General features: G+C 53.4%; 10 protein-coding genes across 10 annotated transcripts; 6 read left to right on the plus strand and 4 right to left on the minus strand.

Annotated features, from left to right (window-relative positions):
- Positions 1-1,589: 1,589 nt before the first annotated feature.
- BU26DRAFT_572641 (uncharacterized protein) lies at positions 1,590-3,582 on the plus strand (the record flags this gene model as incomplete). The annotated part of the gene is made up of 3 exons (XM_033834254.1): positions 1,590-2,106; positions 2,160-2,205; positions 2,973-3,582. The coding sequence occupies 3 exons, from the start codon at positions 1,590-1,592 to the stop codon at positions 3,580-3,582; spliced, it is 1,173 nt and encodes a 390-aa protein (XP_033675453.1).
- Positions 3,583-3,828: 246 nt separating this feature from the next.
- On the plus strand, positions 3,829-4,362 carry BU26DRAFT_572642 (uncharacterized protein; the record flags this gene model as incomplete). The annotated part of the gene is made up of 2 exons (XM_033834255.1): positions 3,829-4,009; positions 4,070-4,362. 2 exons carry the CDS (start codon positions 3,829-3,831, stop codon positions 4,360-4,362), a joined length of 474 nt encoding a protein of 157 aa, XP_033675454.1.
- Positions 4,363-5,160: 798 nt separating this feature from the next.
- BU26DRAFT_525919 (uncharacterized protein) lies at positions 5,161-5,710 on the plus strand. The gene has a single exon (XM_033830620.1). It carries the CDS (start codon positions 5,372-5,374, stop codon positions 5,555-5,557), a length of 186 nt encoding a protein of 61 aa, XP_033675455.1. The 5' UTR covers positions 5,161-5,371; the 3' UTR covers positions 5,558-5,710.
- A 469-nt stretch (positions 5,711-6,179) lies between these two features.
- BU26DRAFT_442532 (major facilitator superfamily) lies at positions 6,180-8,147 on the minus strand (the record flags this gene model as incomplete). Its single annotated transcript, XM_033824508.1, has 4 exons — positions 6,180-6,416; positions 6,470-6,590; positions 6,643-7,310; positions 7,365-8,147. 4 exons carry the CDS (start codon positions 8,145-8,147, stop codon positions 6,180-6,182), a joined length of 1,809 nt encoding a protein of 602 aa, XP_033675456.1.
- A 586-nt stretch (positions 8,148-8,733) lies between these two features.
- Positions 8,734-9,755, minus strand: BU26DRAFT_512156 (elongation factor 1 beta subunit; the record flags this gene model as incomplete). Its single annotated transcript, XM_033827358.1, has 4 exons — positions 8,734-8,754; positions 8,810-9,018; positions 9,075-9,457; positions 9,676-9,755. 4 exons carry the CDS (start codon positions 9,753-9,755, stop codon positions 8,734-8,736), a joined length of 693 nt encoding a protein of 230 aa, XP_033675457.1.
- A 205-nt stretch (positions 9,756-9,960) lies between these two features.
- On the plus strand, positions 9,961-13,012 carry BU26DRAFT_497739 (heat shock protein 78). Its single transcript, XM_033826304.1, has 2 exons — positions 9,961-10,605; positions 10,660-13,012. The coding sequence occupies exons 1-2, from the start codon at positions 10,203-10,205 to the stop codon at positions 12,612-12,614; spliced, it is 2,358 nt and encodes a 785-aa protein (XP_033675458.1). The 5' UTR covers positions 9,961-10,202; the 3' UTR covers positions 12,615-13,012.
- Positions 13,013-13,087: 75 nt separating this feature from the next.
- Positions 13,088-14,758, minus strand: BU26DRAFT_544927 (yellowish-green 1-like protein; the record flags this gene model as incomplete). Its single annotated transcript, XM_033831764.1, has 4 exons — positions 13,088-13,231; positions 13,271-14,338; positions 14,400-14,474; positions 14,663-14,758. The coding sequence occupies 4 exons, from the start codon at positions 14,756-14,758 to the stop codon at positions 13,088-13,090; spliced, it is 1,383 nt and encodes a 460-aa protein (XP_033675459.1).
- A 753-nt stretch (positions 14,759-15,511) lies between these two features.
- Positions 15,512-17,554, minus strand: BU26DRAFT_497746 (uncharacterized protein; the record flags this gene model as incomplete). Its single annotated transcript, XM_033826305.1, has 1 exon — positions 15,512-17,554. The coding sequence occupies exon 1, from the start codon at positions 17,282-17,284 to the stop codon at positions 15,512-15,514; it is 1,773 nt and encodes a 590-aa protein (XP_033675460.1). The 5' UTR covers positions 17,285-17,554.
- A 113-nt stretch (positions 17,555-17,667) lies between these two features.
- BU26DRAFT_556770 (acetyl-CoA synthetase-like protein) lies at positions 17,668-19,615 on the plus strand. The gene is made up of 3 exons (XM_033832398.1): positions 17,668-18,226; positions 18,283-19,182; positions 19,230-19,615. The coding sequence occupies exons 1-3, from the start codon at positions 17,693-17,695 to the stop codon at positions 19,560-19,562; spliced, it is 1,767 nt and encodes a 588-aa protein (XP_033675461.1). The 5' UTR covers positions 17,668-17,692; the 3' UTR covers positions 19,563-19,615.
- A 1,716-nt stretch (positions 19,616-21,331) lies between these two features.
- Positions 21,332-22,565, plus strand: BU26DRAFT_544930 (putative carboxyphosphonoenolpyruvate phosphonomutase; the record flags this gene model as incomplete). The annotated part of the gene is made up of 3 exons (XM_033831765.1): positions 21,332-21,350; positions 21,434-22,433; positions 22,485-22,565. 2 exons carry the CDS (start codon positions 21,332-21,334, stop codon positions 22,387-22,389), a joined length of 975 nt encoding a protein of 324 aa, XP_033675462.1. The 3' UTR covers positions 22,390-22,433; positions 22,485-22,565.
- Positions 22,566-26,108: the final 3,543 nt, after the last annotated feature.

The raw sequence follows: 26,108 nt of genomic DNA on the forward strand, positions 1-26,108 counted from the left end.
CTAGCTAGTAGGTTCTTAGTCTAGAATTTAAGAATTATTAAAGTAAAGAGGTACTATATAACTAGAGTCTTACTACTAGAATTACTTTATAAGAGTTTACCTATAGTATTTAAGTAGTTTAACTTAGGTATAGCTTCTTATTTAAGAAGTAAGAGTATATACTACTAGTATAGTAGCTAATTATTAGCTCTACTAGTAGAGTAGAGAATTATTAATTTTTAAAATAGAGAGAGGTTTCTATACGTAGAAGTTCTATAGAAGTTCTTTTATACGTAGAGCTCTTATAGCTCTCTTTAGCTTACTACTAGTAGTATCTTTTCTACTACTAACTAGATTTACTAGTAGGTCTTATATAGCGCTAAGAGGTAAGTAATTAATTAGTAACGTTAATAGATTCTTAGAGTAAGTAACTAGGCTCTTATAGCTTTAATTCTTAGTATAGCTATTAGTAAATACTTCTTATAAGGCTACTTAGTTTAGCCTAATATTATACTACTATCTCTAGCTAAAGAGGTATTAACCTTTAGATAATATAAGAGCTAGCTCTATAGTTTCTACTACTATACGTACGCTCTAGAATATCTAGCTAGGTAAGTTAATTATAAGTAATATAGTTTCTATAAGCTATAAGAATAAGAGTAATAAGTAGAGTAGGTTAGATTAAATTTAGCTATCTAAAGGTAAGAAGTAGAAGAATACTCTAAGAGACTCTATATATAGAGGTACTAAGCGCTAAGACGCTAGGCTAGGTTACGTAATAAGATTACGTAACCTAAGGTAAATCTCTAAACTAGACTATTATACGTAATAAGGTTATATAACCTAAGGTTATATAACTAAGGTAAATCTCTAAACTAGACTATTATAGCTAGTATATAACTTCTTTAATATATTACTAATAAGAATCTAGGCTAGCTTTATATAGCTTATTAAAGAAGCTAAAGTAATACTATACTAGAACGCGCTTATAAGCTTCTAGATTACTAAGCTTAAAAAGTAAGTAGAAACGCTTACTAAGTAAAAATTACGTAAAAGAAAGTAAATCTAGTAGAGTAGTATAATAGAGTATAGTAAAAAAGTAGCGTAGATAGCTACTAAGACGTCTTTTATATCTTAGTAATTAAAGAAGACTCGCGCTAGTAATAGCTACTAGAGCGCGTAGCTAGATATATAGCGCTATAGAAACTATAGTAGAACTAGATATAACGCGCGTATCTATAAGAAGAATATAGAGAAGCTCTCTAAGTTAGATAAGAGTATAGTATATATAGGTTTTCTTTTTAGTAGTAATAATAATTTATAATCTATAGTTATAGTATTCGCTGCTAAGAAATCTCTAACCTACTTACTAGTGTAACCTACTTACTAGTAGAATACGTTAGTTATTTACTTAAGTAAATCTTAGCTGCACGCTAATAAGCAGCCTACCGATAAGCCGCCTGCATGTTTAGGCAACACCTCACAACACACGAAGGTTGCGACAACTCGTGTTCCCACCTTCCAACGTCTGAGTAGCGTGCCTGCTTCTTTTATGTGCGCCCAAGGCAGAATACCGAGTACGCCCACCCTGTCCGGGTGCGCCGAGAGCCATGTCTGCTTGGGGCGACGAAGTCCATCAGCCTTACGGCCATCCCGACGACTATCCAGCTCCGGACCTCAGAACATGGCGTGTGCATGTTAGACGTCCGTTGTTGCATAGTGGCTACCACTCGGACAACAACAGGGCATTTGCGCAAGCAGCTAGCACTTCCACAAGCCAAAACCCCTTCGCCCCGCATTTCAGCCCTCATTCATACTATGCTGCAACGGGGCAAATACCACCTCCTCCCACCGTTACCAGGTGCGAATATGATTCCCATGGACCATCCGGTTCAACTCCCTATCGCTCATCGCCTCCTCCTCCTGCTACCGACCTCTCATACCCACCGAGTTGTTCCAGATTTCCCTCAACTCTCGCTCGTTCGTCTCCCCCGCTATCTTCATTTTATGCAAGAGGACCACATGGACAGCCGGACGAGCAATCGCAGCCTCCACCGCCATATGCACCCCCGCACCGGAATTCACGACCGTACCGGGCGTCACCTCCACCCACTGCAAGACCCTATGGTACCAAGGCCCCGGTACGGATAGTGATTGGACGTGTGCTAACTTATGTGTAGTAAGTAAGATCCTTGTCCAGAATACGTCCAACATCTGCAAACAATGGTATTTCTACCCAAGATTTTTGAGCCTCTGCTAATTGTACCAACACCTTTAGTCTACTGGAGACCTATTTGAAGACCAGGGACAGCGAGGTCCTTCACCTTCTCGTTCAGAGAGTCAGAGACATAAGTCACGGCCCCATCGTTCATCACCACCCCTTGCTACCAGTCCAGCTCCGATAAAGGAACCAAGTAGACCATCCAGAATTGAGTGCAGGCCAACACCTCCATCAAAGTCACATCTCTCACCGCCACCCCTTCTCAAAGTCCCGCGATCATCAACCCGTCGTCTCTCTAACCCATCAGCCCGTTCGTACCGTGAACGTGATGCCTACAGTGACCGCGAGCGACCGTCGGGACTTTCTATGGAGAAGACGGCACCACCTCCCCAACTACCTAGCATTGGCTTTCAACATCGACAGCATGGACAATCCCCGCCACTTCCGGTCAATTCCACGCACTCAGCGGCCCATCGTCCGTCAAACCAATAGCCTTCTGGGTACGCTAAAGCAGTGCCATCGCCTCCTCCAGTCATACGTCGGTTGTCTATGCCGATCAATGAGCTGACTTTGTCTGACCGGGAGAAGCTGGCGCAACAGATGGGGACCAAATCCCGAGATGACAAGGGATCACAGAGTCCCGAGGCACGTTATCGCATTCCCGGAGGGTTCCCCCATGTCCCAGATTCTATCGAGCCAGACGACTCATGCTCTGTTATGTCTCAACCTCTCGAAGACAGTCGGCCGCCGTCGAGTAGGCTGACTTCTATAGCGCCTTCAAGCTCACTCGGCAGCCGTCATCCGCGGGGACGCTCGGTGCGAAAGCGTATCAATACAGCCCGCTCCGAGACCGCGAGATCAGACTAGTTCGGATATTGCCCACGAGGATGTTTACGATCAAGTGCGAAATCTTTCATGCCTCACTTGACCCAGCACCGGATTATGTAGCCATCTCGTACGCCTGGGGCGATGCTGACGATACGCGGAAGATCCAGGTCGAAGGGGTCCCCGTGCCTGTTGCCGTCAGCCTCCATGGCGCACTTGGAGCTCTTCGAAGAAAGGACAGAGATGTCTACGTCTGGGTGGACGCCCTCTGCGTCGACCAGCAGAACAAGGAGGAGAGAGCTCAACAGGTACGACTGATGACGTCCATCTACAAAGCCGCAGCGTCAGTCGCTATCTGGCTAGGACCTGAGGGAGACCAAAGCAGTCTCGCATTGGCGTTGCTGGAGGACTTAGTGGCAAAGACAGCATCCCCACAACGCATTACAAAGGTCATATCTGACTCTCGCCGGCGCGAAGAATTTGCGGCGATGGTGTCGCTTTTCGAGAGGGACTATTGGAGAAGACTATGGGTCGTCCAGGAAGTCGTCAACGCCTGAGACATCGATGTCTACTGCGGCACCCGGAAGCTTCCGTGGCGTGACTACACGACAGCCTCGAAGGTATTCTGGCGCCATAAGCACGACCTCGATTCGTACTTCCCAAGAGGCATGAGTCTAACTGAAGGGCAAGGTATGTCTTAGAGTCAATATGCCCTCTCGCAAGTTCTGGTGTATCAGGGGCCGAGTAGCATTCCCGACGTGGATTACATCGCGAGTCACGGAGATAACCCACTCCTCGAGGTTATGCGCGCTCGCAGAAGGAAGCTTAACGCCGATGCCCGAGACAAAGTGTTTGGTATTCTTGGAGTATTACCGGAGACGATTCGCAGCGAATTTCCTGTCGACTATAGCCTGTCCATCAAGGAGGTATACGTAAACGTCGTTGATCTTCTTCTGTCCACCACGGACCGCCTGGACGTCATTTGTGAGTTCGTTCACTTCCCGGTATATACCAGCTCCGCCAACTTGCCCACGTAGGTGCCAGACTGGTCGCACATCACGGAAACAACTGCGCTTGGTCATTTGGTCACATTCTCCGCCTCCGGCGACACTACGGCGGAATATCGATTTCTCGACGAGCGACGAAAGCAGCTCGAAATATCCGCCATGCATCTCGATATTATTATTAGCGCCCACGGAATAGCCGTAGGCACGCTCTGCACCACAGCTGACTACATCATGGCCTTCTTGCACTGGAGGGCTCTGCTTCTGAACACCCTCAACGCCGACGACTCGCATGGAAAGCACAGGACGCATTTTGCCGCACCTTATGTTTAGGTCAGGTCCCCTCGCTATACGATGGGCCTTCCAAGTGGCTGGCAGCTTGCTATCACGTCTTCGCTTCCTTGACGGAGGACCGGCTTCCACACCTTCCGCTCGATCACGAACTCCGACGGTACGTGAAATTAGATGTAGACATCAGTACAGGCGACCGGCGAGCGTTTCTTCATCAGCCCTTCAAGCGGATGATGGGCCGATGCTTTTGCCTCACCGAAAATGGGCTCATGGGCCTGGGAACGGGTTTTATGACAGCCGGCGATATCGTGGTTGTGCCGCTCGGCTGTAGCACTCCCATTATTCTACGCCCCGAAGGTCGTAACGGCGAGTATCGGTTCGTAGGCGACGTTTACATCCACACTTACATGCATGGAAAGGCCATTGAAGAGGGAAGGTTAAAGCAGAAGTACGTCCTTCATTGATGACATTACGCGACGCGGATTGGCATAGTCTTCTTTAGGGTGATGGGGACGACGAAACCCGAGAAGCACCGGGGACACCCAAGTTGGCTGGGGCATCGGGTGCCGCACCTTCATCGCATGCACCATGTACACTGGGGGTCATCTCGGCAAGTTTGTTGACTGGGTGAAAGTGTTGCCGAACCTTTGATCGCGTTTATCTTTGAAGGCCTACAAGAGTGGGTTTGAAAAACGAGACCCTCCTCACCATATCCTACTCGAACTGGAAAATCCGGCCTAAATTCATTGACAGAACCAAAGCGCGGCATTGCGAACGAATCATCCTCGCCTGAACCAACGCCATGAGAGGGGGGGGGGGGGAGGGGCGGGGAAACCACCACTGCTTTGGAAGCCCCAGAATAGGTTCGATATTTCCCACGTCCCCACACTTCAACTCCCCCCTGCCACTGAACCTATGCTCCGTCCTCGAACTAGCCTATCCATGCCCGCAGTGATCTCAGCAACCAAACTGTCGGCTCGTATCTTTACTTTGTTTCCAACTACTTCCTCCGCCACTGAAGCCAGCCTTCAACTTCTCTACCCCCCTCCTTATGCCGTCGGCACTCTTCGCACTCGCCATCTTCATACCTTATACTCGCTTCGCCGTCTGGGCACTCCACGTTTGTTCCGCCCGGGCCCAATATCGTTATGCCTTTGCCGCAGTTTCTGACGGTGTAGAAGGTGGTATTGCCGCATCTAGTACATCTTTCATATATCTTGAGGCACATTGTGGTTGATAGAATGCGTGGGTGCTCGATAAAAATAATGCTGCCAGGGGTGTGGTGGATCTGTCGAACAATTCTGCTTTGGGGGAAGGCTAGATATGAGCTGTCAGAAGTGACGTTTACCAATCCAAAGGGAGGGCGTGAATATAGATACCGAGAGACGGCTATATCGCTTCACGGAAACTGCGTTCCTCACGGTAGATGTGTTGTTCATCGAGAGAGCGTTCGAGTTCGCGGACGCCTGCGGCTATTGTGAAGTGAAACTGCTTGATTCTTCATTTACATGCTTTAAATGCGTGGTACGGCAGAGATGTGAAGCGCTAAGCGATACGAGAACATATTCAAGCAAAGACCTCTCCCTGCTCCGTCTGGTGTCAACCATGCTTTTTCTTTCGCAACATGGGCGAAGAATACGATATCCAATCCACGGTGGAGATGAATGGTTACGGGTCGGGTCAACTTTGCGCCGTCTACATCCCATCTGGTAGCCACAACTGCGAACTCACATGAGCTCCTTCAATTAATAATAATGACATGATAAAATGCTAAAGGCGTGGTATCATGCTTCTCGCAACCAAGCCCTTCATCTGCGCGCTCGGCAATTCACTACATGCGGTCCGGCCTCGCAGGTCTTCTACTCCCGCGCGACTAACGGCTTTGGCGTAGGCGCAAACTTGCTCTTCTCCCTCACTTTCGCGCCCTGTAAGTAAAACCACACGGGTACGGGAACTAGGAGGGCAGCTATGCATCCGAGGAGGGTGGCTGCCCACTGGATACCCATGCCCTGGAACATTTGCTGGGCGAATAGCGGGAAGGCAGCACCGCAGAGACTACGGAGGAATGTATTTGCAGCAATTGCTGATGCGGCAAACTGTATGGGATTAGCATGCCCATCGCAAGCGAGAGGGGACGGAGGGAGCGTACCATAAGATAGGCATCTACCAGGTAGTTTAGAGCTTGTAAGAAGATACTGAGAAGACCAAATCCGATTAGGATGCCAGATAATGTTGGAACGATCCAGTGAATTGACTCCTTGTAGCCCGTCCTATGAAGTAGTCAGTACCCAATTCGAAAGTCGTGCAGTTGGGGTTCCTCACCATCCAAACCAGAAGATGCCAACCGCAAAGCATGCTCCTCCCACGATAACTTCTGGCAACCGCCATTCAGGGATCGGCATGTCGTTGTTCGCGGCTAGCTTCTTTTGATAAGACGGCTGGCGTAGGAAAATGGTTGTTCCAGCAAGAAGCTGTCCCGTGATCATGCCGAAGAATGGAAGCCCGCCGACTCCAGGGTTCATATGATGGACGCCCTGGAAAACCAAGGGAAACGCTGTCAGGAAGAGGTAGAGTAGGCCATAGATGAAGGCCATATAGACGGATAAAAGCAGCACGATTGGTTCGCTAACCAGCATCCTGAGCGGGCGGCTGAAGTTCTTCTCCATGAGTTCCCTGAAGTCAATCTCGATCTCCTCCTGCTTCGCATGGATGCCCCAGTTCTTAGTTCGGCGGCGCAGCTCGGCAGCTTTCGCGACAAGGATCTCGGGAGGATATGACTCGGAGAGGAAGAAGAGGTTGAGGGCGAAGGCGACGAACCCCATTATGGCGACGATGTATTCGGTCCACCGCCAGCCCAAGTCGGAGATGACGATAAAGCCGCCAATGAAAGGGGCTAGTAAGGGGCCAGTAAATACTGTCATGCTAAATATAGTTATTGCCATGCCTCGTGTACGGTTGTTGAACATGTCGGAGAAGACGGCTGCCACGCACTACGCGGTGGTTAGCGACCACTGATATGTGACAGGTTTCAACGTGACACTTACGGTCAACGGACAGGCGCCGAAGAATCCACTCCAGAAACGGCATATCAGTATTGTCTGCAGATCTTTCCCGGTAGCCACGGCAATATTGAAGACGGAGAAGCCGAAAGATGCAATGACAAGCGGTAGCCGTCGGCCCTTGAGCTCTGAGAAGGGCGCCCAGAAGATGGGGCCAGTCGCGAAACCCAGTACATACAGAGACGTGCCCAAGACGCCGACGGTGGTGCCTACGCCATAAGTGGTTGCCACTACCCTTGTAGCGGCGCTGAAGATGGAACTGCCGAAAGCCGACGTCAAGGTGGTAAAGCCAAGCATGGCTGCCGTGAAAATCTTCTTCTTCAGACTCCAATTCTGGGCGTGTAGGGGATCGTCAGGACCATCGAACTCGACGACGTATTCCTCTCTTTCGGGCAATGGCGGCGGATACGGCTTCCCGGCGCCAAACGCAGGCAACGGTTTCCTGGACTGCCTGCTCTTCAAGCCCGCGCCCACGGTCGCGCTATGCTGACTGCGTTGTGTCTGGATGCGGCTCAGCGCCGTCGGATGGCGCTCCAGGGCCCCGATCTCGTCGCGTTGGGTGGGCAGGCGTGACATGCGGCCATCGCGCTCGGCAGCAGAGGCGTCGGAGAAGGAGGACGAGGACGAGGACGAGGAACTGGTCGAGGCGGTCGTTGTTCGCTCAATTGGCTCGTGTGTTTCTTCCGTCTTCTTTTCGGCGCGCGATGGGAAGCGCTCGGGGCTGGCGTCTTCCTCGGCCCTCTCCATGATCTTGTCGGCCTCGTTCATGGTGCCGTCGGTCAAGGCAGTCGGGGCCAGTCGCCGCGCACTTTAATGAGCCGGCAAGCCGCGAGATGGATGCGCAAACGGACGTCGGCCGAGAGAAGTTTTACCGAGAGACGACGCCGCCTTCAGAATTCTGCCGCGGCTGTGACGTAATGCCGAGCGCGAAGCTCTGTTAAGCTTTCGCCTGCGAGCCGCAAGCTTCGGTCTTGCCGAGCGAACGGGCGTGCCTGGGAATGTGTGCGGAAGAGCAACGAAGAGCAGCTTACACGACGCCGGTACACTTGCGCGAACGTCCCTTGATCGTCGCCCGTCCAACCCGAGCACGAGCGCGTCCGCATTTAGACCGCACCACCTAGGTCAAGCTTGTGAAACCAGATACGCTCACGAGAACACACATTGCATCACCATCGAAGAAGCATTCAAAGCAGCAAGCCAAGGAAGACGCTATCATGTCCACCACGTCGTCATTTTCATCTAGCAGCAGCGCATACGACGTGTCGCCCATAAACCATGCCCCAATCCGTGATATTCATGAGAGCTGTCATCGAGCAGTGCCAAGACGAAGGAAGGAAAGAGAGTAGACACGGGCCTACAACTTTTGCATGGCAACCTGGGCGACTTGTTAGCGGAACGGAGCAAGGGCTGGAGCATCTGGCTGTGCTTACAATGTCGGTCGACTGCACATGGTCCTCGTCCTCCTCGATCTTCTGCTGCAGCTCGTCCGTGGACACCTTCTCGTCCTCGACGACCAAGTTGATCTGCAGCTTCTTGATACCGAAACCGACGGCAACGAACTTGGAAGCTCCCCAGACAAGCCCATCCTGCTGGATGGCCAAGACGTTGGCCTTCAACTGCTCCAGATCGGTCTCGTCATCTGCGCACCATGTTAGCACGTCAAATTTTTTGACTCAATCGGCCACCATTGCATACCCCAAGGCTTGACGTCCATGGTGACGAGGGACTTGGCCGCGGGCTTGACCTTGCCGGCCTTCTTCTTGTTGTACTCGGCCAGGCGCTCTGCCTTTAACCTCTCGGCCTCGGCATCCTCCTCCTCGTCGTCGCTGCCGAACAGGTCGACGTCGTCGTCGTCATCCTCCGCAGCGGCGGGAGCCTTGGCCGGGTTGACGGTGAGCTCGGCCGACTCGGGGCCGTAGGCGGTGTACTCCTTGGTTGGGTCACCGGGAAGGGTGGAGAACTCGGGCTCGAAGGTGAGTATGTGGTTGTACCAGCGCCAGGCATAGGGGTAGTTCTCGGGCGCCGGCGGCGTCTTCAGCTGCTGGAAGACCTTGACATCGGCCTGCGATGGGGAGTAGCTGTGGCACGTCAGCGCAGGCGTCGCAGGCGCGGGTTGCAGGCAGTGGCGAGGCGAACACGATAGTCAGAAGTGCGACAAGCGCGAGGTTTTGTAGTCAGACAGCGGGGTCTTAAGCCGCCTCCTAAACACGGACCAATGGGTTTCATCACAACGTCGAGCGGCGGTGGTGCGAAAGGACACAGGGGGGGAATTTGCGAGGGCGGGGCAGCAACTTACCCAACGATGTAGCTGCGAGTCTTGACCCAGTTGTTCAGGAGGGTGAGGCCGGCGCCGGAGACGAAGTCGGTGAAGCCCATGGTTGCGGCGGATACGCAGGCTGAGGAGCGCTTTGAGGGTGGTGTTGCAAAGGGAGAGAGAGAGGGTTTTGGCGCTCTGGGGACGCTGAGTGTTCTCAATTTTCGCGACTCCGACTCATCGCCGCCAAGCCGCTAGCCGTCACGTGCCACCGCGGGCACGACGCCCCCTGCTTGCGACCATCCAGAAGGCCACCGCAGCTCCGTACAGTATTACGCCTTACGCCTTCGAAGAGTGTCAGCACGCCCGCGATGAGCGCTCAGGTTCGAGCAATTGCGCACTGCGAGCCCCTGTAAGCCCGCGATCCGAGAGCGTTCCCCATAGAAAGAGCTCGAACCACCGCGGTCATTCCACTGGGCCAAAGCCCTCGCGTGCGCCACTCACTGCACATATAGCCATGCCTCCCGCTTGGCCCAGACGCCTTGCTTCCAATTGACTGCTTTTGAGCCATGATGCTGACCAGCAGAGCGCGCATCGCCGCACGCCGCATACCCAGGCCACTCTCTCGAGCGCTGCCAGGCCGACCCGCGCCCTTCCACCGCTGCGCATGCCCCTCGAGCCAGTCGAGTCACCTCATACGCCCGATTACTGCCGTCCGCGGCTACGCAAATGGACGGCCGCAGCCACCGGGCGGGACCCATCGCATGAATCTGGGCGGCGAGCCCGAGAAGCCTGCGCTCGAGCAGTACGGCGTCGATCTGACTGCGCGCGCACGAGATGGAAAACTTGACCCAGTAATAGGGCGCGACGCGGAGATACACAGAACGATTCAGATTCTATCGAGACGGACGAAGAACAATCCGGTGTTGATCGGGGCTGCTGGAACGGGGAAGACAGCCATCCTTGAAGGATGTGAGTATTGAGCCCTGCGGCGCTCCAGGATCCACATTGCTAACGAGCATTCAGTGGCACAGCGCATAGTCAAAGGAGACGTGCCAGAGTCGATCAAGGAGAAGCGCGTCATCTCGCTCGACCTCGGTCAGCTCATCGCGGGCGCAAAATTCAGGGGAGATTTCGAAGAGCGCCTCAAGAAAGTCTTGAAGGAGGTTGAAGAGGCGAAGGGCGGTGTCATCCTTTTCGTGGACGAATTGCATACGCTGCTTGGGCTCGGAAAGGCAGAAGGCAGCATCGATGCGAGCAACCTCCTCAAGCCGGCCCTGTCTCGCGGCGAACTCCAGTGCTGTGGCGCAACTACGCTAAACGAGTACCGGCAGATCGAGAAAGACGTCGCTCTCGCGCGGAGATTCCAACCCATCATCGTCGGCGAACCGAGTGTGCAGGATACTATATCCATCCTCCGTGGCATTAAAGAGAGATACGAGGTGCATCACGGCGTCCGCATCACTGACGGCGCGCTCGTTGCCGCCGCGGCGTACAGCAACCGATACATCACGGACCGCTATTTGCCCGACAAAGCCATCGACTTGGTCGACGAAGCTGCAAGCGCCTTGCGACTGCAGCAGGAGAGCAAACCTGACGCCATCCAAGAGCTCGATCGGCACATCATGACTATCCAGATCGAGCTTGAGTCTCTGCGGAAAGAGACAGACATAGCAAGCAAGGAACGACGAGAGCGCCTAGAGGAGACACTCAAGAAGAAACAAGATGAAGTCAAAGTCCTCATGGACAAATGGGAAAAGGAGCGTGAAGAGCTCCAGGGGCTCAAGAACGTCAAGGAGAACCTGGAGAAAGCGCGGCTCGAACTGGAACAAGCACAACGGGAGGGCAATTTCGCCAAAGCTGGAGAGCTGCGCTACTCCACAATACCGCAGCTAGAGCAAAAGCTGCCCGAAGACGGGGACGCCATGGCTGGAAGGAGTCCGGACTCCCTGCTACACGACTCCGTCACCGCCGACGATATCGCCTCCGTGGTTTCAAGAACCACCGGCATTCCTGTCTCGAAGCTCATGCGCGGAGAAAGCGAGAAGCTGATCCACATGGAGGATGCTTTGCGGGAACACGTTCGCGGACAAGACGAAGCTCTCACAGCTGTCGCCAACGCCATCAGGATGCAAAGAGCAGGCCTTTCTGGCGACGACCGTCCCATCGCCTCGTTTATGATGCTCGGCCCCACTGGAGTGGGTAAGACCGAAGTCTGCAAAAGGCTGGCCGAGTTTTTGTTCTCGACCCAGCAGGCCGTCATCCGTTTTGATATGAGCGAGTTCTCCGAGAAACACACTGTTTCGAGACTAATAGGCTCACCGGCTGGATACGTAGGATACGAAGATGCTGGACAGCTTACGGAAGCAGTACGGCGGAAACCGTATGCCGTGCTGCTCTTGGATGAATGGGAGAAGGCCCACAAGGACATTTCGTCTCTTCTGCTTCAAGTGCTTGATGAAGGCTTCTTGACGGATGCTCAAGGGCACAAGGTCGACTTCCGAAACACCATTATTGTCTTGACATCAAACCTGGGGGCAGATATTATCGTAGGAGACGACGTCCTGCACCAAGCCAACAGAGACACGAGCGAGATATCCCCGGCTGTCCGGAGTGCCGTCATGGATGTCGTCGAGGCCTCCTATCCTCCTGAATTCCTCAATCGTATCGACGAATTCATCATCTTCCGGCGGCTTTCCCGCGAGGCACTGAGGGATATCGTGGACATTAGGTTGAAAGAGCTGCAGGAGCGTCTGGATGATCGCCGGATTACGCTGGAGGTTCCTGATGAGGCCAAGCAATGGCTGTGTGACCGCGGCTACGACCCTAAATTCGGCGCTCGACCACTGAACCGGCTGATTGCGAAGGAAATCGGCAATGGCCTCGCAGACAAGATCATCCGGGGGGAGATCAAGACCGGCGACGTGGCTAGGGTCACCATGAAGGAGGACAAGAACGGTCTCAACATATCTAGTGCATAGTCGACCCATCTTGACAGCAACAACACATGCAGCGTATCGCTTCGGTTGGGATGTAATGGTAGACGCTGATCAAACCCCGAGAATTCTCATAGTATGTGCTTCATGGTTCTGACGACGATACGATTGTATTATAGGCCGAGTTTTCCTGTACAGTAGATCACCTTCTTAGATTTGTACATAGGTCAGTGTCTTCTCCGCCTACTCTGTGTCGCTCCCGATGTGTTTCTTTTCCGTCATCATCGTCTCTCAACCCTTTCGTCGCGGCATCCCTGTAATTCTATCGCAAGTTCGGATTGCTTTAGCATTTGCACCTACTGATTGCAGACATGTCCGTATAGGAGAGTGTCGGTGGGTCTTCAACCCATCACTCTTACTGATAACAAGCTGGATTGAACTAGATAAAACGCAATACTGACTATATCCGGGATAGAAATACACAGAACAACTAGCATAAACGAAGCCCGCGCCCATCATCAGCACCCGTTCAGGACGTGCCGACCATCAAGCTCCTTCACACTAACTACCGGCTTCTTGACTCCATTGACCCCATTCGTGCCGTTCGCAACCGGCTTGGTCACTTCGTTCGTTATCGGCTTCTCAGCACCGTTCGTAATGGCCTTTGGTACAGCATGTCCAGCTGGCGCTTTCACGCCCACTGCCCACAGCTTGCCGCCCTTGACACCTCCATCGACAGTCTTGAACAAGCTCTCGACCCACTCTAGGATATACTTTCTTGCATGTGGCTCGCCCATGTGCTTGCTATCCTCGAAGAAGCGGACTTCCTTAACGCTTCCATACCTTAACGGCAAAAGGCAGTCCTCAATCGGGAAGAGCTCGTCAAGCATTCCATTGACGAGTAACATCCTACAGCTTGGCATCTCCAGAATCCCGTTCTCAAGCAGCGAGAACCGCGGACGTGAATCCACCTTCATCTTCTCGACGTCCTCGTAACCGAACTTGAGCGCGAGGACTTGAGTCAAATCGAACGGGTACTCCATATGCGACGCGATCTCCAGCCACTCAGGGTCGAACATGGAGTGGCAGCCTCCACCCTGCGCAACAACGCCGAGCAAGCGATCCGCATGCGTATGCGCGATGCGCATGGTGTAGTAGCCGCCGCAGGATACGCCCCAAGCGATAACTTTGCCCTTGGCGATCCACGGCTGCTGGTCGATCCAGTCGAGGACGGAAGACCACAGACGGTCGGGAGAAGTAGCATCGTTAGCGTCGGCAGGACAGTCACCCGTTCCAGGGATTTCGACAGCGATAGAAGCCCAGCCGCGGGCAATGTGGTGGGATGACGGCATCGTGTGCTCGGTCCTGTAGCCGTCCAGGCCGTAGATTTGGAGCACGGTAGGGAATAATTGACCGGGCTGAGCACCGGGAGGGAGGCGAACGGTGACGGGGATGGTGCGGTATTGCTCTGCGGTCCCGGGGAGGGCGTGCGTGTGTGGGATTAGGTGTTCGACGAGGGGGGCTTCGAGGAGTGCGGCGCCCTTGAAGAATGCGGTCTTCTGGAGGTTGAAAGCGAGTTTTTGGCGAGGGGAAATGGGGCATGGTTGACGCGCTGTCCGGTACACGCACGCGGCGCGCAGGTATAGTTCGCTGGCGAGCTCCCTGTCGCCAGATTCCTCGGCGATTTCTGCGCGTGCGACGAGGCGTTCAGCGACGGGGAAGAAGGGCGCCGAGTACACCTCGAAGTCATAGGGAGGGTAGATGTTATGCTGCGTTGATACCACGTTAGCAAGTGATGCGTGAGAAGAGCGCCAATGAAGAAAAGCAAACCTCAGCAAAATGAGCAAAGACTGCCTCAAAGTCTTCGAGTTTGCCTTCCATGAAGGGGTAGATTCCGAGGGTGGCCTACCGGAGAGAATATATGGGTTAGCAGATACTATATCTCTGTGCGAGAGGGTGCGTTTGATGGACTTCTTCAAGGAGGTAGAGCGGGAGGGTTTGGGAGCTGCGAAGATCGTGGTTGTGATGGTAGATTTAGAGCCCAAGGAGCTCGTGGATTTCGTGCTGGCAGTGTCATTGCTGGGAGTGTTTACCCTCTTCTTCCATTTCAAGTTCCACAGTGCGGAGATCGATTCGTGATGGGCGCCCTTCTTGCCTTCTCCCTCGCCGACAAAGTATGGTGGAGGCATTTTGATAGATATGCGTTGAAATGGAAAGAACGAAGAATCCGAGATGAAACCCTTGGGGATGATGTCAATGGTATGGGCGAAAAGGGAAGACGAAGCTGAGAGTGGATGTTGGAGGATGTTGGATGGTCAGGTACGAAGCCTCCCATATTATACGACCCTTCCCATTCACTTCTCACGATTACCGGCATTCGGTTCTCGAACTCTCGCAACCCCACAATCCTAGCAATCGTACAGCGAGTCTAGCATGGTTTACATTTGTGGCAGTGCTAAGCTTTGCTAAGCTTGCATGCCTCCCGCCTTCGGATACCGAAAAGGGAGAATCATCAACAGGAACATATGCTGTCGCAACCACATATTCGGATCCGCAAAAGCGATGGTATGGAGTCCGAAGACGTGGTAGAGGACGCGTTTGTTGTGGAGAACGCCACGCCACGCGCAAGGAAGAGCATGTAGAGGGCGATGATGTGCAACCGGGTACACTCTTCCTATTTTGACGCTAAAGCGAGCTTGTTCCAACGCTAATGGGAATGACCAATCGAAAAAGTGATGATTTTCTATTATGGACGCGGAAGTAGGAGATGGCGAGGACTTTGGAGGCTACATCGGTAAAACGCTTACTGTGCTCCTGTAAGAAGCCCTTGAAGAAAAGACTCTCGAAAGCATTCAGCATAACCCATACTATACACTCGTATCAAAGAAATGCATCCATTACGGAGAAAGGCAGGCATCAATTGCATCTTCTCAAGTAACTCGTCACTTCTTCGCGCCGGTCTTCTGCCACGCAAACTCTAACTTCTTCCCACTCCCGCTCTCAATCACAACATTAACCACGACCGGGACCCTCGCCTTAAACCCTTCCTCCGTCGCTTTCTCTAACTCGTCTGGCGTTCTCACAAAGTACCCCCTCCCACCACACATCTCCGCCATCATCTCATATTTAACCTCCCAGCCCAGACTCGTGCTTCGCAGCCCGCCAGACTCGCTATTGTTCGTGTTTCGCTGAAGCGCAAGCCACTGAGACTCCTCCTCGGAGTCCCCATGATAGATGCCACTGTTGTTGACGACGAAGATGAGCGGCGACATGTTGTAGCGGGCCATAGTTTCGACTTCAGGCATGGAGAAGCCGAAGGCGGAGTCGCCTTCAAGACATACTATTTTCTTGTAGTCAGCCTTTGAGGGGCCGGAGTGCCCTTCTGGATTAGGGAGGTTGTACGCGCAGTGTGCAGCGATTGCGTAGCCTAACCCGACACCCATGGTGGCATGTGTCCCGGCATCCATCCGCAGGCGAGGATGCTCAATGGGGAAGGCACTTCGTGAGATGTCCATAGTGTTTGCGCCCTCGGAGATGTAGACAATGTTTCCATCACCCGGCAGTGAGAGCTTGCTTAGTGTTCGCTTGATGGTGTCGAAAACTTGGTGGTAGCCCATGGGCGATTTGACGATCGCAGCTGTTTTCGCGGCTTTGGCTTCATTCTTCACTTTGCTGACTTGTAGGGCTTGTATGTATGGCGAGGCAGGATTGTAGCGGTAGCCGGTGAGCAGAGTGAGGAGTTGGGGAACGACTACGTTGATATCGCCTACGATGCCGAGCTCGGCGTTGCCGTTGTTCTTCCCGATTTCTTCAGCGCTGATGTCGACTTGAATGAGCTTGACGTTTGAATCCCACTTAGGTTCATCGCCAAAGTGCAGAATCCAGTTGAGGCGGGCACCTAGGATCAATACGACGTCTGCGCCTTTCAAGGCTGTGGAGCGGGCGGATGAGGTGTTGAGCGGATGTGAGTCCGGGAGCACGCCTTTGCCCATTGGCGTAGGCAGGAACGGTATGCCACTCTCTTCGATCAGTTGGCGAATGCAGTTCTCTGTTTGTGCGTATGCTGCGCCCTTTCCGACAACTACCAGAGGCGCATCCGCAGTTCGAAGAAGCGCGGCTAGCTGGGCAAGCCTTTCCGGGTCGACGCCTACGCGAGGGGGAGCTGGGACAACCCTCGTCTCTGGTATATCCTCGCATGGTTTGCCTTGGATTACATCTGCAGGCAAATCCACGAATCCCGTTCCTGGTCGTCCATACCACGCACTTCGGTAAGTATCCCTGATCTTCTGCGACACGTCGTTCAAAGTGGCTCTCACTGCTTTCTTGACGTGCGGACTCAACAGGTTCACGGCATCCATTTCCTGAAACCCTCCCCTCCCCACCAAATGCGTCTCGCAGCTACCCGCAAGAAGCAGCATTGGGAACGCGTTAGCATCGGCGTTTCCTATGCCAGCCATAGCATGGAGGACACCTGGACCGCCAACGACCAAGCAGACGCCTGGGCGGCCGGTAAGGTAACCGTATGCTGTCGCTGCGTAGGAGCATGCTTGTTCGTTTCTGAAAGCGATGAAGCGGATGCCGAGCGCGATGGCTTCTTCTGCGACTTGGACAACCGGGATGCCGACGAGACCGAAGATTACTTTGACACCGAGAGAGTGGAGAGTTTGGGCTACGATTTTTGCGCCGGTGGGGCGCGGGATAGACTCTACTATCATTGCGAAGGAGTATGCGAATATGGTGATGAGCGAGGTTTAGCTGGAGAGAGCGAAGAAGCGAAAAACGGGGGCTTCGATCGAAACGTAAGGAGGAGCAATATCGTAACCAGAAAATGCTTGGGTACTTTTTGATGCATGTATAATCATCGTTTTGGTGTTTCTTGGGTTCCGAAACACATGCTTGGTATCGGAACCCGACTTGGCAGTTCACCAGTGGCAGTGCATCCGCTATTACGCTTTCCGAACGAACGTTTCGGGCTGGGTCCCAATCTGGACCTTATTAGTAAACTGAGCACATTTTAGAGGAATAAGAGCAGTACGCTCAGATCACACAACTCACTGCGAACACTTCTAGTGCGACTTCCTTCCAGCAAGTACACGATTTTTTGTCTTCTCTTTCGTTACATTATGTCGACACTCTATTCCTGCTTGACTGCGAAGACAGCCGAACCGGCTGTCATCATTCCAAATGGGAGAGCGCCGATCATTCTTTCGCACCAGCAATTGCTCGACCAAGTCATTGCATTCCAGAGGAAGCTCGCACAGATCGGAATCTCACCTAAAGAAGCCGTCGGGATCGCCCTCCCTAACAGCCTCGAGTTCGTCGTGTCCTTCCTCGCCACTGGACTTCAGCGAGCAATATGTGCTCCTCTCAACCCGGCGTACAAGCAGGACGAGTTCGAGTTCTACTTTGATGACCTGAAAGCTCCGCTCGTGCTGGTGCCGAGTGGTGCAATCAAGGGGAACGGCGAAGTCATCAAAGCCGCGAGGAAGTGCAACGTTGCGATCGGTGAAGTGTATTGGAATGGCTCTGAGATCGCGCTGTCCGTGGGAGAGGGCGATGGCTTGAGGGTGAAGAAGAGAGCTGGATACCACGAGGCCCAGCCGGAGGATGTTGCCTTGATCCTACACACTAGCGGCACGACGGGTAGACCCAAAGCCGTGAGTAACACCCGTCGCATTCGAGAATGGGGAGAATCAATGACTGACTCACGTAGGTTCCGTTGAGCCACCGCAATCTCTGCCAGACCATGCAGAATATTCAAGCGACATACAGTCTCTCATCCGCCGATCGCACCCTGCTCGTCATGCCACTCTTTCACGTCCATGGCTTGTTGGCGGGCTTCCTATCACCACTTATGAGCGGAGGATCTGTCGTTGTCCCACCGCGTTTCTCAGCTTCCGAATTCTGGCGCGACTTCGTCGCCTACAAGGCGAACTGGTACACAGCCGTCCCAACGATCCATCAGATCCTTCTGAAGAACGAGATGCCGAATCCGATGCCGGAGATACGTTTCGTACGATCTTGCTCTTCTCCGCTTTCTCCGACGGTGCACAAGCAGCTTGAAAGCCTGATGCGAGCGCCTGTCGTAGAGGCTTATGCCATGACCGAAGCCGCACATCAGATGACTTCGAATCCCCTTCCACCACAAAGCAGAAAGCCCGGATCCGTCGGAAAGCCCGAGGGTGTCGAGCTCGTAATAATGGATGAAGATGGAACGGCTCTGTCGGAGGGTAAGATTGGCGAAGTTTGCATCAAGGGGCCAAATGTAACGTCCGGATATATCGGGGAAGGCATTGCATCGCCCTTCTTCGCTTCCGGGCATTTCCGTACTGGTGATCAGGGATACCTCGACGAGGAGGGTTATCTCTTCCTCACTGGGCGCATAAAGGAGCTGATCAACAAAGGTGGCGAGAAGATTAGTCCCATCGAGATTGACAACACGTTCTCTCAGCATCCGCACATCGCTGAAGCCGTCAGCTTCGCAATCGACGATGAACTATACGGGCAGAACGTTGCTGTCGCAATCTGCCTCAAGGAAGGGAAGTCGCTGACGACCGAGGAGCTGCTTGCGTGGTACAGTGAGCGCGCTGCAAAGTTCAAAGTTCCCAAGAAAGTCAGTAGAATAGAAGCGTAGACAGAGCTACCGGCTAACCAAAACAGGTCTTCTTCACCAGCGTCATGCCCAAGACAGCTACTGGAAAAGTACAGCGTCGTCATGTAGCGTCAGCCATGATGGCAACCGAAAAGAACGGCACCGGGATGGAGACTGTGGAGCAGAAACACGTAACAGCCGAAGAGAGAGCCGAGAAGAAGGCCGAAGAGAAGAACGAGGTGTGTCACATGGAGCCGCTGTCCAGAGCCTTCACTGCTCCTGCTCGCACGTCGGATCGGTTCATGAGCTTCGGTCGGTCGCTTGCCTCTCGGGTAAGTTCCGCCTATCGAGGGAAGCTATCGTTTTTGTCGGCATCGAGGAAAGCCAAGGCGCTGCAATAGTTTTACGGCCCAGAATTTTCCTTCTCGCTGCCCTAGTGATTCAATCGAGTTGCGCATCGTTTCTGTATGTACAAATATATGCGTTAGAAACCGAATTAAACGGATCGTTCTAACACGTATGGGTTACTAATCTCCGTCAGCATCTCCTCTTTGGGTTCGTCTTGTTGAGATCCCAAAAGTGAGCTGATAGCTGTTACTCATGAGAAATAATTATAGTCACGGGGGTATCTGATCTTCCTTGCCATTGTCCCAGCCAGCGAAGTTGGATTGGCCGTCATAGCCCGCCGGACTGTACGTCGAGGTTTCCTAGGTACTGGACAACACAACATCTGATAACGGGAGCGCAGGGCAGAATTGCTGTCTGCCGCCACCTAGAATAGACATGTTACATAATAAGAGAATGCATGTACCTAGGTAGTGGTGCATAGGCCCTGTAGTTAGTAAAATAGGGGAAGAACGAGCGTGGGTTCGGCGTGAAGTGGCATCCATTGGCGGACTAACGCGGTCCGCCTTGTCCGCAATCACCCACGGGGTGTAGTTTTGGCACGAAAAGCCTCAGCGCACAGCACGATTGTCGCATATATTGGAGATTGGCAATACATTTCCAGATATCGAAAAGCCTTCCTTGAAGCTGTTACGTCGCGACGTTCAGGACGCCCAAACTCTACAAGCAGCCAATCAGCGTTCGCCGCCATCCGTGGCACGCTAGCCGCCTTAATACCGGCTGCGGTCTAAACCTGAACTTCACCCTTCATGACCCAACACCCTCCCACTCTCATTTGCCATCTTGAAAACATCTCGGGAACTTCCACAGATTGGGCTTCTGCATTCTCGGCGCGGTTTGACGATATGGCTAAGCTTTCCGTGCCTTCTGGGCGAGGCTTCACTCACGCACCCCGGATTCCCCGAGGCTGCTTCTACCCTCATGGGTGGATGGCTTTGGGCACTCTACGACTGTTCCTGCATTCTTTCAAGTATAGTGACGTTGATTTCTAGTTGATCACTTCTCCTTTGAGGCTCTTCCGCAGAATCGCAGGAACTTCCAAGAAATCGGACCCCGAACGCTGGGACGTTCAACCAAGAGCGACAGCTCGCACCCCGAAGATCTCTCCACTTCCGGAAGGATGGCTTTCGTATTCTGTCCAATTGGTCTTTCTCGTCTCTTTCTACTGCTTCTAGGAGTTATGCCTAGAATTGTCGCCCAGAATGGAACACTGTCGTGTGGCTGAAGCAAGTGACCGTTCCTTGTCCCAGCCCAGCCCCAGCTTTCCGCTTAGCGAGTAGTTGGGGAATGTCTCGTGTTTCAAGTCGAACCTCTCGTACACAATGTCGTCTGGAGGATGCAAACAGGACAGCATCCCATCGCTGGCCGAAATCGTGCCCTTCGACGAAGCTCAGGAGCACAGAACAAGAGAAGCCCGCGAAGCTTCTGCACCAGATACTTAACCCTGCTTTGCAATACCAAGGACCCATCACCGCGGTGCATTTCTCCTTCTCCTCGCTTTCTTGGTATTCTTTTCCTCTTTCTTTTCCAAGTCTTCACCATATATCTCTTAGTCCCGCCATGGTTATGATGCAATCGGCTGTGGACATCCCTCACCCCAGTATGGATACCCCATATCTGCCATCTACTTGGCGACCTCTGCCTCTTGGCCTCCCCAACGCAAAGCCGGCCAGGCCTAGCCTACTGAGACAAGAAGTATTCAAGTCTGGCGATTCGACTACTCCCGAAGAGGCATCCTCGTCAGAAGGTTCCGTCTCCGGCGACGATGCATCCGACGATTCTGTGTCCACGGCACCAAGCGAGCACCTAGAAGAATTCACAGATGCCCTCGAAGGGAAGCCCGCAACCATTGTCCCGGAAATTTCAGTCGAAGACCAGGACGTCGCTCCGCTCGCCGTCGACATTCGCGCCCCGTCTGTATACGATTCTTACGCTCCCGCAGCGACCAGACTACGATACATGATAAAGAATAGCGACCACATAATCAAGTGTCCCGGCGTATACGATGGACTGTCAGCCCGCATCGCCATAGATGTAGGCTTCGAAGGCATGTACATGACCGGTGCGGGCACAACCGCTTCAAAGCTCGGCCACGCCGATCTCGGTATTGCTCAGCTCGCCGATATGCGAGCCAACGCTGAGATGATCGCCAACCTACGGCCCGATGGTCCTCCTCTCATCGCTGACATGGACACGGGCTATGGAGGGCCCCTTGTCGTCGCTCGGTCGCTTCAGCAGTACCATCTTGCCGGCGTTGCAGGGTTCCACATTGAGGACCAGATCATGAACAAGCGATGCGGGCATCTCGCTGGGAAGGAGGTCGTAGACGTCGAGACCTACGTCCAGCGTATCAAAGCTTGCATCGTTGCTCGCAAGCAGCTCCGTTCGGACATCGTCATCATCGCGCGTACGGACGCTCTGCAGTCCAAGGGTTTTGACGATTGCATTGAGCGTTTGAAACGTGCCCGCGCTGAGGGTGCCGACATGGGAATCCTCGAAGGCGTCAAGACAAAGGAACAAGCCGCTCTCGCCGCTAAGCTCCTCGCGCCCTGGCCGCTATGCTACAACTCGGTCGAGAATGGCCACTCTCCCCTCATCACCGCCCGGGAGGCGCAAGAAATGGGATACAGAGTGATTATCTATAGCTTCGCTAGCATCAGCCCGGCGTATGTAGCTATCAAGTCGACGTTTGAGTGGCTGAAGGAGACGGGCTCCACTGGCAGCTCGGTCACGCCTAAAACCATCTTCAACGTATGCGGGCTGAAGGACAGTATGGTTATTGACGAGGCTAGTGGTGGGACTGCATTTGCGAAGGGCGTGTAGATTAATGACGCGCATGAGCAGGATGACACCATGGACGTATACAGGTGAGATCATTATCGCGCTATGTGTGCTGAATGTTGCTGACGGCTTGGCAGGTTTGGCTTGAGGAGTATGGAGCCTGGGTTTCTTGGTGAATGTGTGTGGGTTGGCTCTGAAAAATATCGCGAGTAGACCGTATCTTCGAGACTGTATTTCTGTTCTTCAATGTACGTGTTATAGTAGCATAAGATGAATCAGTATCCCATCTGAAGTAAACGCACACACACGGTCGTTGTGGGCTTCTTCCAGGAGTACTGGCGTCACGCAGTGTCACAGTGCCTTGGCACTGCCTGGTATATAGCCCTGGCCTGATGCCTGAGACCTCCTTAGCTCAATACACTATCATCGATCATGACCACCCTTTGACACGCAGCGTGAGAACCGCCCCCAAAACACCACCCTGTGCATCCGCCTAAGAAGCACAGGAAATTTTTTTGCCGTCGATTAGTTTCATCTAGCCCTCGGTCTTACTGGGCTTTTTCGGAGGTTTATGACGGAGTGTGCTCAATAAGGTTGCACCCGCCCTAGATAGTTATATAAGGCAGCGCCGATCCAAGGTAGACGTCGGGTTGAAGATGTTTTGGATCTAAGCGGTTTCCAGTTCATTCTAGTAGTCAAGTGCGACGTCCACTAGAGCAGGAGGGTGAGCAATCAAGGAATGTTCGGCCGTCTTCAAAAAAGAGGTGGAGGTGTTGGATATTTCGCGGAACGAGCCCAGGAACGCTGTTCGAGCAAGAGGGAATAGGTGTGGATGCGGTGCCCAAAGGGAGCAGCCGACGAGGGTTGAAAAAAATCGACAGGATGGTCCTTGGCGGGAGCCATCTCTACTAGGGAGCTAAACATCCGAGGTGTGATATGCTCGCATTCAATCTCCGATATCGCGATACGCTCATGCCCGTCGTCAACAATCTTCGCGTTTCTCTTGCATGGTGGTATTGAAGAGGCTTGCAAAGGCGGGGGTGATTGGCTGGTCGATGCCGAAGGGAGCTCACATGTGGCAGCCCCAGTTTCGTCGACCAGCACACCCCCTTCGTCTCTCCCATGCGGGCGAGTGAGCCACCCGCACTACACTTATTGACCCGATTCCCACGCCCGAGACGGCAAGCCACGCGCAACGGAACCGGTTCCACACCAGATACGCGAGGGGGCCCAGAGTTCGGGTTGAGAACGTTTTGCAGATTCGCTAGCACTCAGACGGACTCGTGCGTATACGGGACATCGCCCGGTTCAGTGGGTTTGGTCTAGATCTCGCTCGTGCCCACGTGGCTTCCACGCCGTGTGGGCCCCCTGCCCGCCGCTTTTTCTCGGATGGCGTCTTACTCAAGTTCTTCGCCGTGGTACTCCCCAAAAGGGATCTAGATGGTATTAGCAAGCAATGCGGTGAGGAAAACCAGTGTTGCAGGAGTCAGAGACATGCGTCGCCCAGTCCCCGAGAAGGATGCTCCACAAGAAATTCCAAGAAAAACAAGTGAACCCAATTACTAAGTACACTGGTAACTGAGCGTATTTGCTCACCCCCGACCGAGAGATTCCCTCGCAACCGCAGTGCCAAGTAAAACAGTCGTTTTATCATGGCCCTACTCGATACGGAGACGGACTTATAGTTCCCCGAACGCTCTATCTCCGATCGAGGCGCACATGGCACCCTTCGGCGCGGTACGACAGCCAAGACCCCTGCACGTCAGCGACATTGTGAGATACAGTAGCCAAGCCATGTACGTGAGCGCATTCCATATCGCTCGTCGTATCGGAACAATCACCCCGGCTACCGTCGCCGTCAGACGGGCATCATCGTCATTTACCACGTGCGTCGGCAGAAGGGCTCGTGAAACCTTCTAGAACGTCGCTAGAGCTTGCATCGAAGGTTCCATCCGGAGTGGAGTCCTCTGTGCTATATCTCTTACAGTTTTGTGACAGGGGGAGTAGATTAAGAGCACGAGGTGATGGGGGAAGCGAGGGTATGCAGTGAGCGGTGTGGATGTAACCATCTGCGCGGGCACCGACCGGATTATGGGATCGGGGTGTGATTGGCGAGATGGTGTATTGACTTGCCTTGGGTGTCTTGGGGGCACTGGACGAGGGATTCTAGAGTGTGCATGTGGGAGTGAGCGGCTGTCTCTCGTCGTTTGCTCTAGCGACGAAGTGAGATGTCAGGCTGAGATACTGCAGTGTAGGAGTGCGGCCGCAGCCACCGAGTGACGGCATTTTATTTTGGTGGTAGGCGGGAGCAGCCATGGTTCACCGTTCAGTAATTGATTTGGGACCCGGTTCCATAGTTCGAGCGTAGCACTAAGACGTCAGCATGCACGCGACTTTTGCCGGTTGGTAGCCATGAGCAACTCACTCAACTCCACACAGGAGTGCGCTGGAGAATGCAGATCCGGGTTCGCGAGCTGCGGTCGCTTCATTTAGAAGCAAGCGCAGCAATTCAGGTGCCCACTGTTGGGCGAACGGTGAGCATGTATGCGAGGCCGTCCATGCTCCATCATCGCGTTCCTCGCTTTCTGCTCAGCATGCAGTGCTGTCGATTCTCAGTAATACAGCAGACTTGCGAGGAACAGGCAACAGAGGAGACAAGTAATCGGCGAGGATAGGCATATTATACGGACTCAGCGCGTCGTCGCAACGAACCGCCAGCGTGAGCAAGCCGGGATACGAAGTCGTTCAGCTGCCACAAGGCTGCGGCACCAAACGTTCATCCATGATCAACGAGTGATCAGTCTCCGCGGCTCTGCAATGTGGTTTCGACCGCGTGTAACTAGTGTGAGGTGTTTGAGGGTGATTGCGAATACGGGACCGGGATATGTGCACGTGTGGAGATAATCGGGCCCGGCATATGCCCCCCCCAAATGGCTAGTTCTGCGAAGAGTCCACGTTACCAACCTCCCGACGGAGAGGTCGGCCATTGCGGTGGGTTCAGACGGTCGATGCCAGGTTGCGAACGGGGTACCCCTTCATCGGCGACCCGTCTTCGCCCTAGATAGCTGGACAAAGGTCCACGGTTCCTTTCGGCGGTCGAAGACAAGGAAGCGCAAACGGACGCGTCCTTTGGAGAGTAGGGCTGTGGTTCGTGGAGGCAGTGATGTCGTGCAAGATGCATGCGAAGAGAATTCCGCCAACTCTGGGGCGGCGACTGCAAGAAAATTACCCTTTACGAATTACGTTGCAGAGGATCAAAGATGGAAATAACTACACCTTGGCGGATCCCTCGCATACTGTGCAGTAGTACTGTACTCCATGGCACCTGCACTTATTAACCGCCGGCGCCAGCCAGCAACAGATGCGGACAATATATCTCCAGCCAATCGAAGCAGCACGCTGCAAGCCTGCGGTCGCTGCAAAGGGGAAGGCGTGCACAGCCCGGTTGCCGCTTACGGCCCAGGATCACCAGCCTTCCGGTTTTGGCGGCCTTGACGTGAAGCTTGGTGTGGAACTCCCCGGTCGAGCATGAAGGTGGAGTGGGGTGGAGTGCGGGACGCGTGATGGCGCTCTGCGCTGCTGGTGGAGGACTAGGATGGCGTTTCTTCGGCGCTGTAGGGATCTTGGAATTGTGTACTGTGCAGTAGTAGCGGGAGCGAGAAGGAGCCGTCGCCATCCCTCAGCATCGTCATCCAACCTCGAATCGATCAAGAGCACCGTGGCGGCTGACTTAGCACTATCCCCGATCAGGCCCAGCGCGC

Source organism: Trematosphaeria pertusa (genome assembly GCF_010094035.1).
Source record: "Trematosphaeria pertusa strain CBS 122368 unplaced genomic scaffold BU26scaffold_29, whole genome shotgun sequence".
Classification (NCBI taxonomy): domain Eukaryota; kingdom Fungi; phylum Ascomycota; class Dothideomycetes; order Pleosporales; family Trematosphaeriaceae; genus Trematosphaeria; species Trematosphaeria pertusa.

Coding starts and splice junctions, on each gene's coding strand:
- BU26DRAFT_525919 (XM_033830620.1), top strand. CDS start 5,372: ATGCCGTCGGCACTCTTCGCACTCGCCATCTTCATACCTTATACTCGC.
- BU26DRAFT_497739 (XM_033826304.1), top strand. CDS start 10,203: ATGATGCTGACCAGCAGAGCGCGCATCGCCGCACGCCGCATACCCAGG. Junction 10,606..10,659: donor GACAGCCATCCTTGAAGGAT/GTGAGTATTGAG, acceptor ACGAGCATTCAG/TGGCACAGCGCATAGTCAAA.
- BU26DRAFT_556770 (XM_033832398.1), top strand. CDS start 17,693: ATGTCGACACTCTATTCCTGCTTGACTGCGAAGACAGCCGAACCGGCT. Junction 18,227..18,282: donor CGACGGGTAGACCCAAAGCC/GTGAGTAACACC, acceptor TGACTCACGTAG/GTTCCGTTGAGCCACCGCAA. Junction 19,183..19,229: donor AGTTCAAAGTTCCCAAGAAA/GTCAGTAGAATA, acceptor TAACCAAAACAG/GTCTTCTTCACCAGCGTCAT.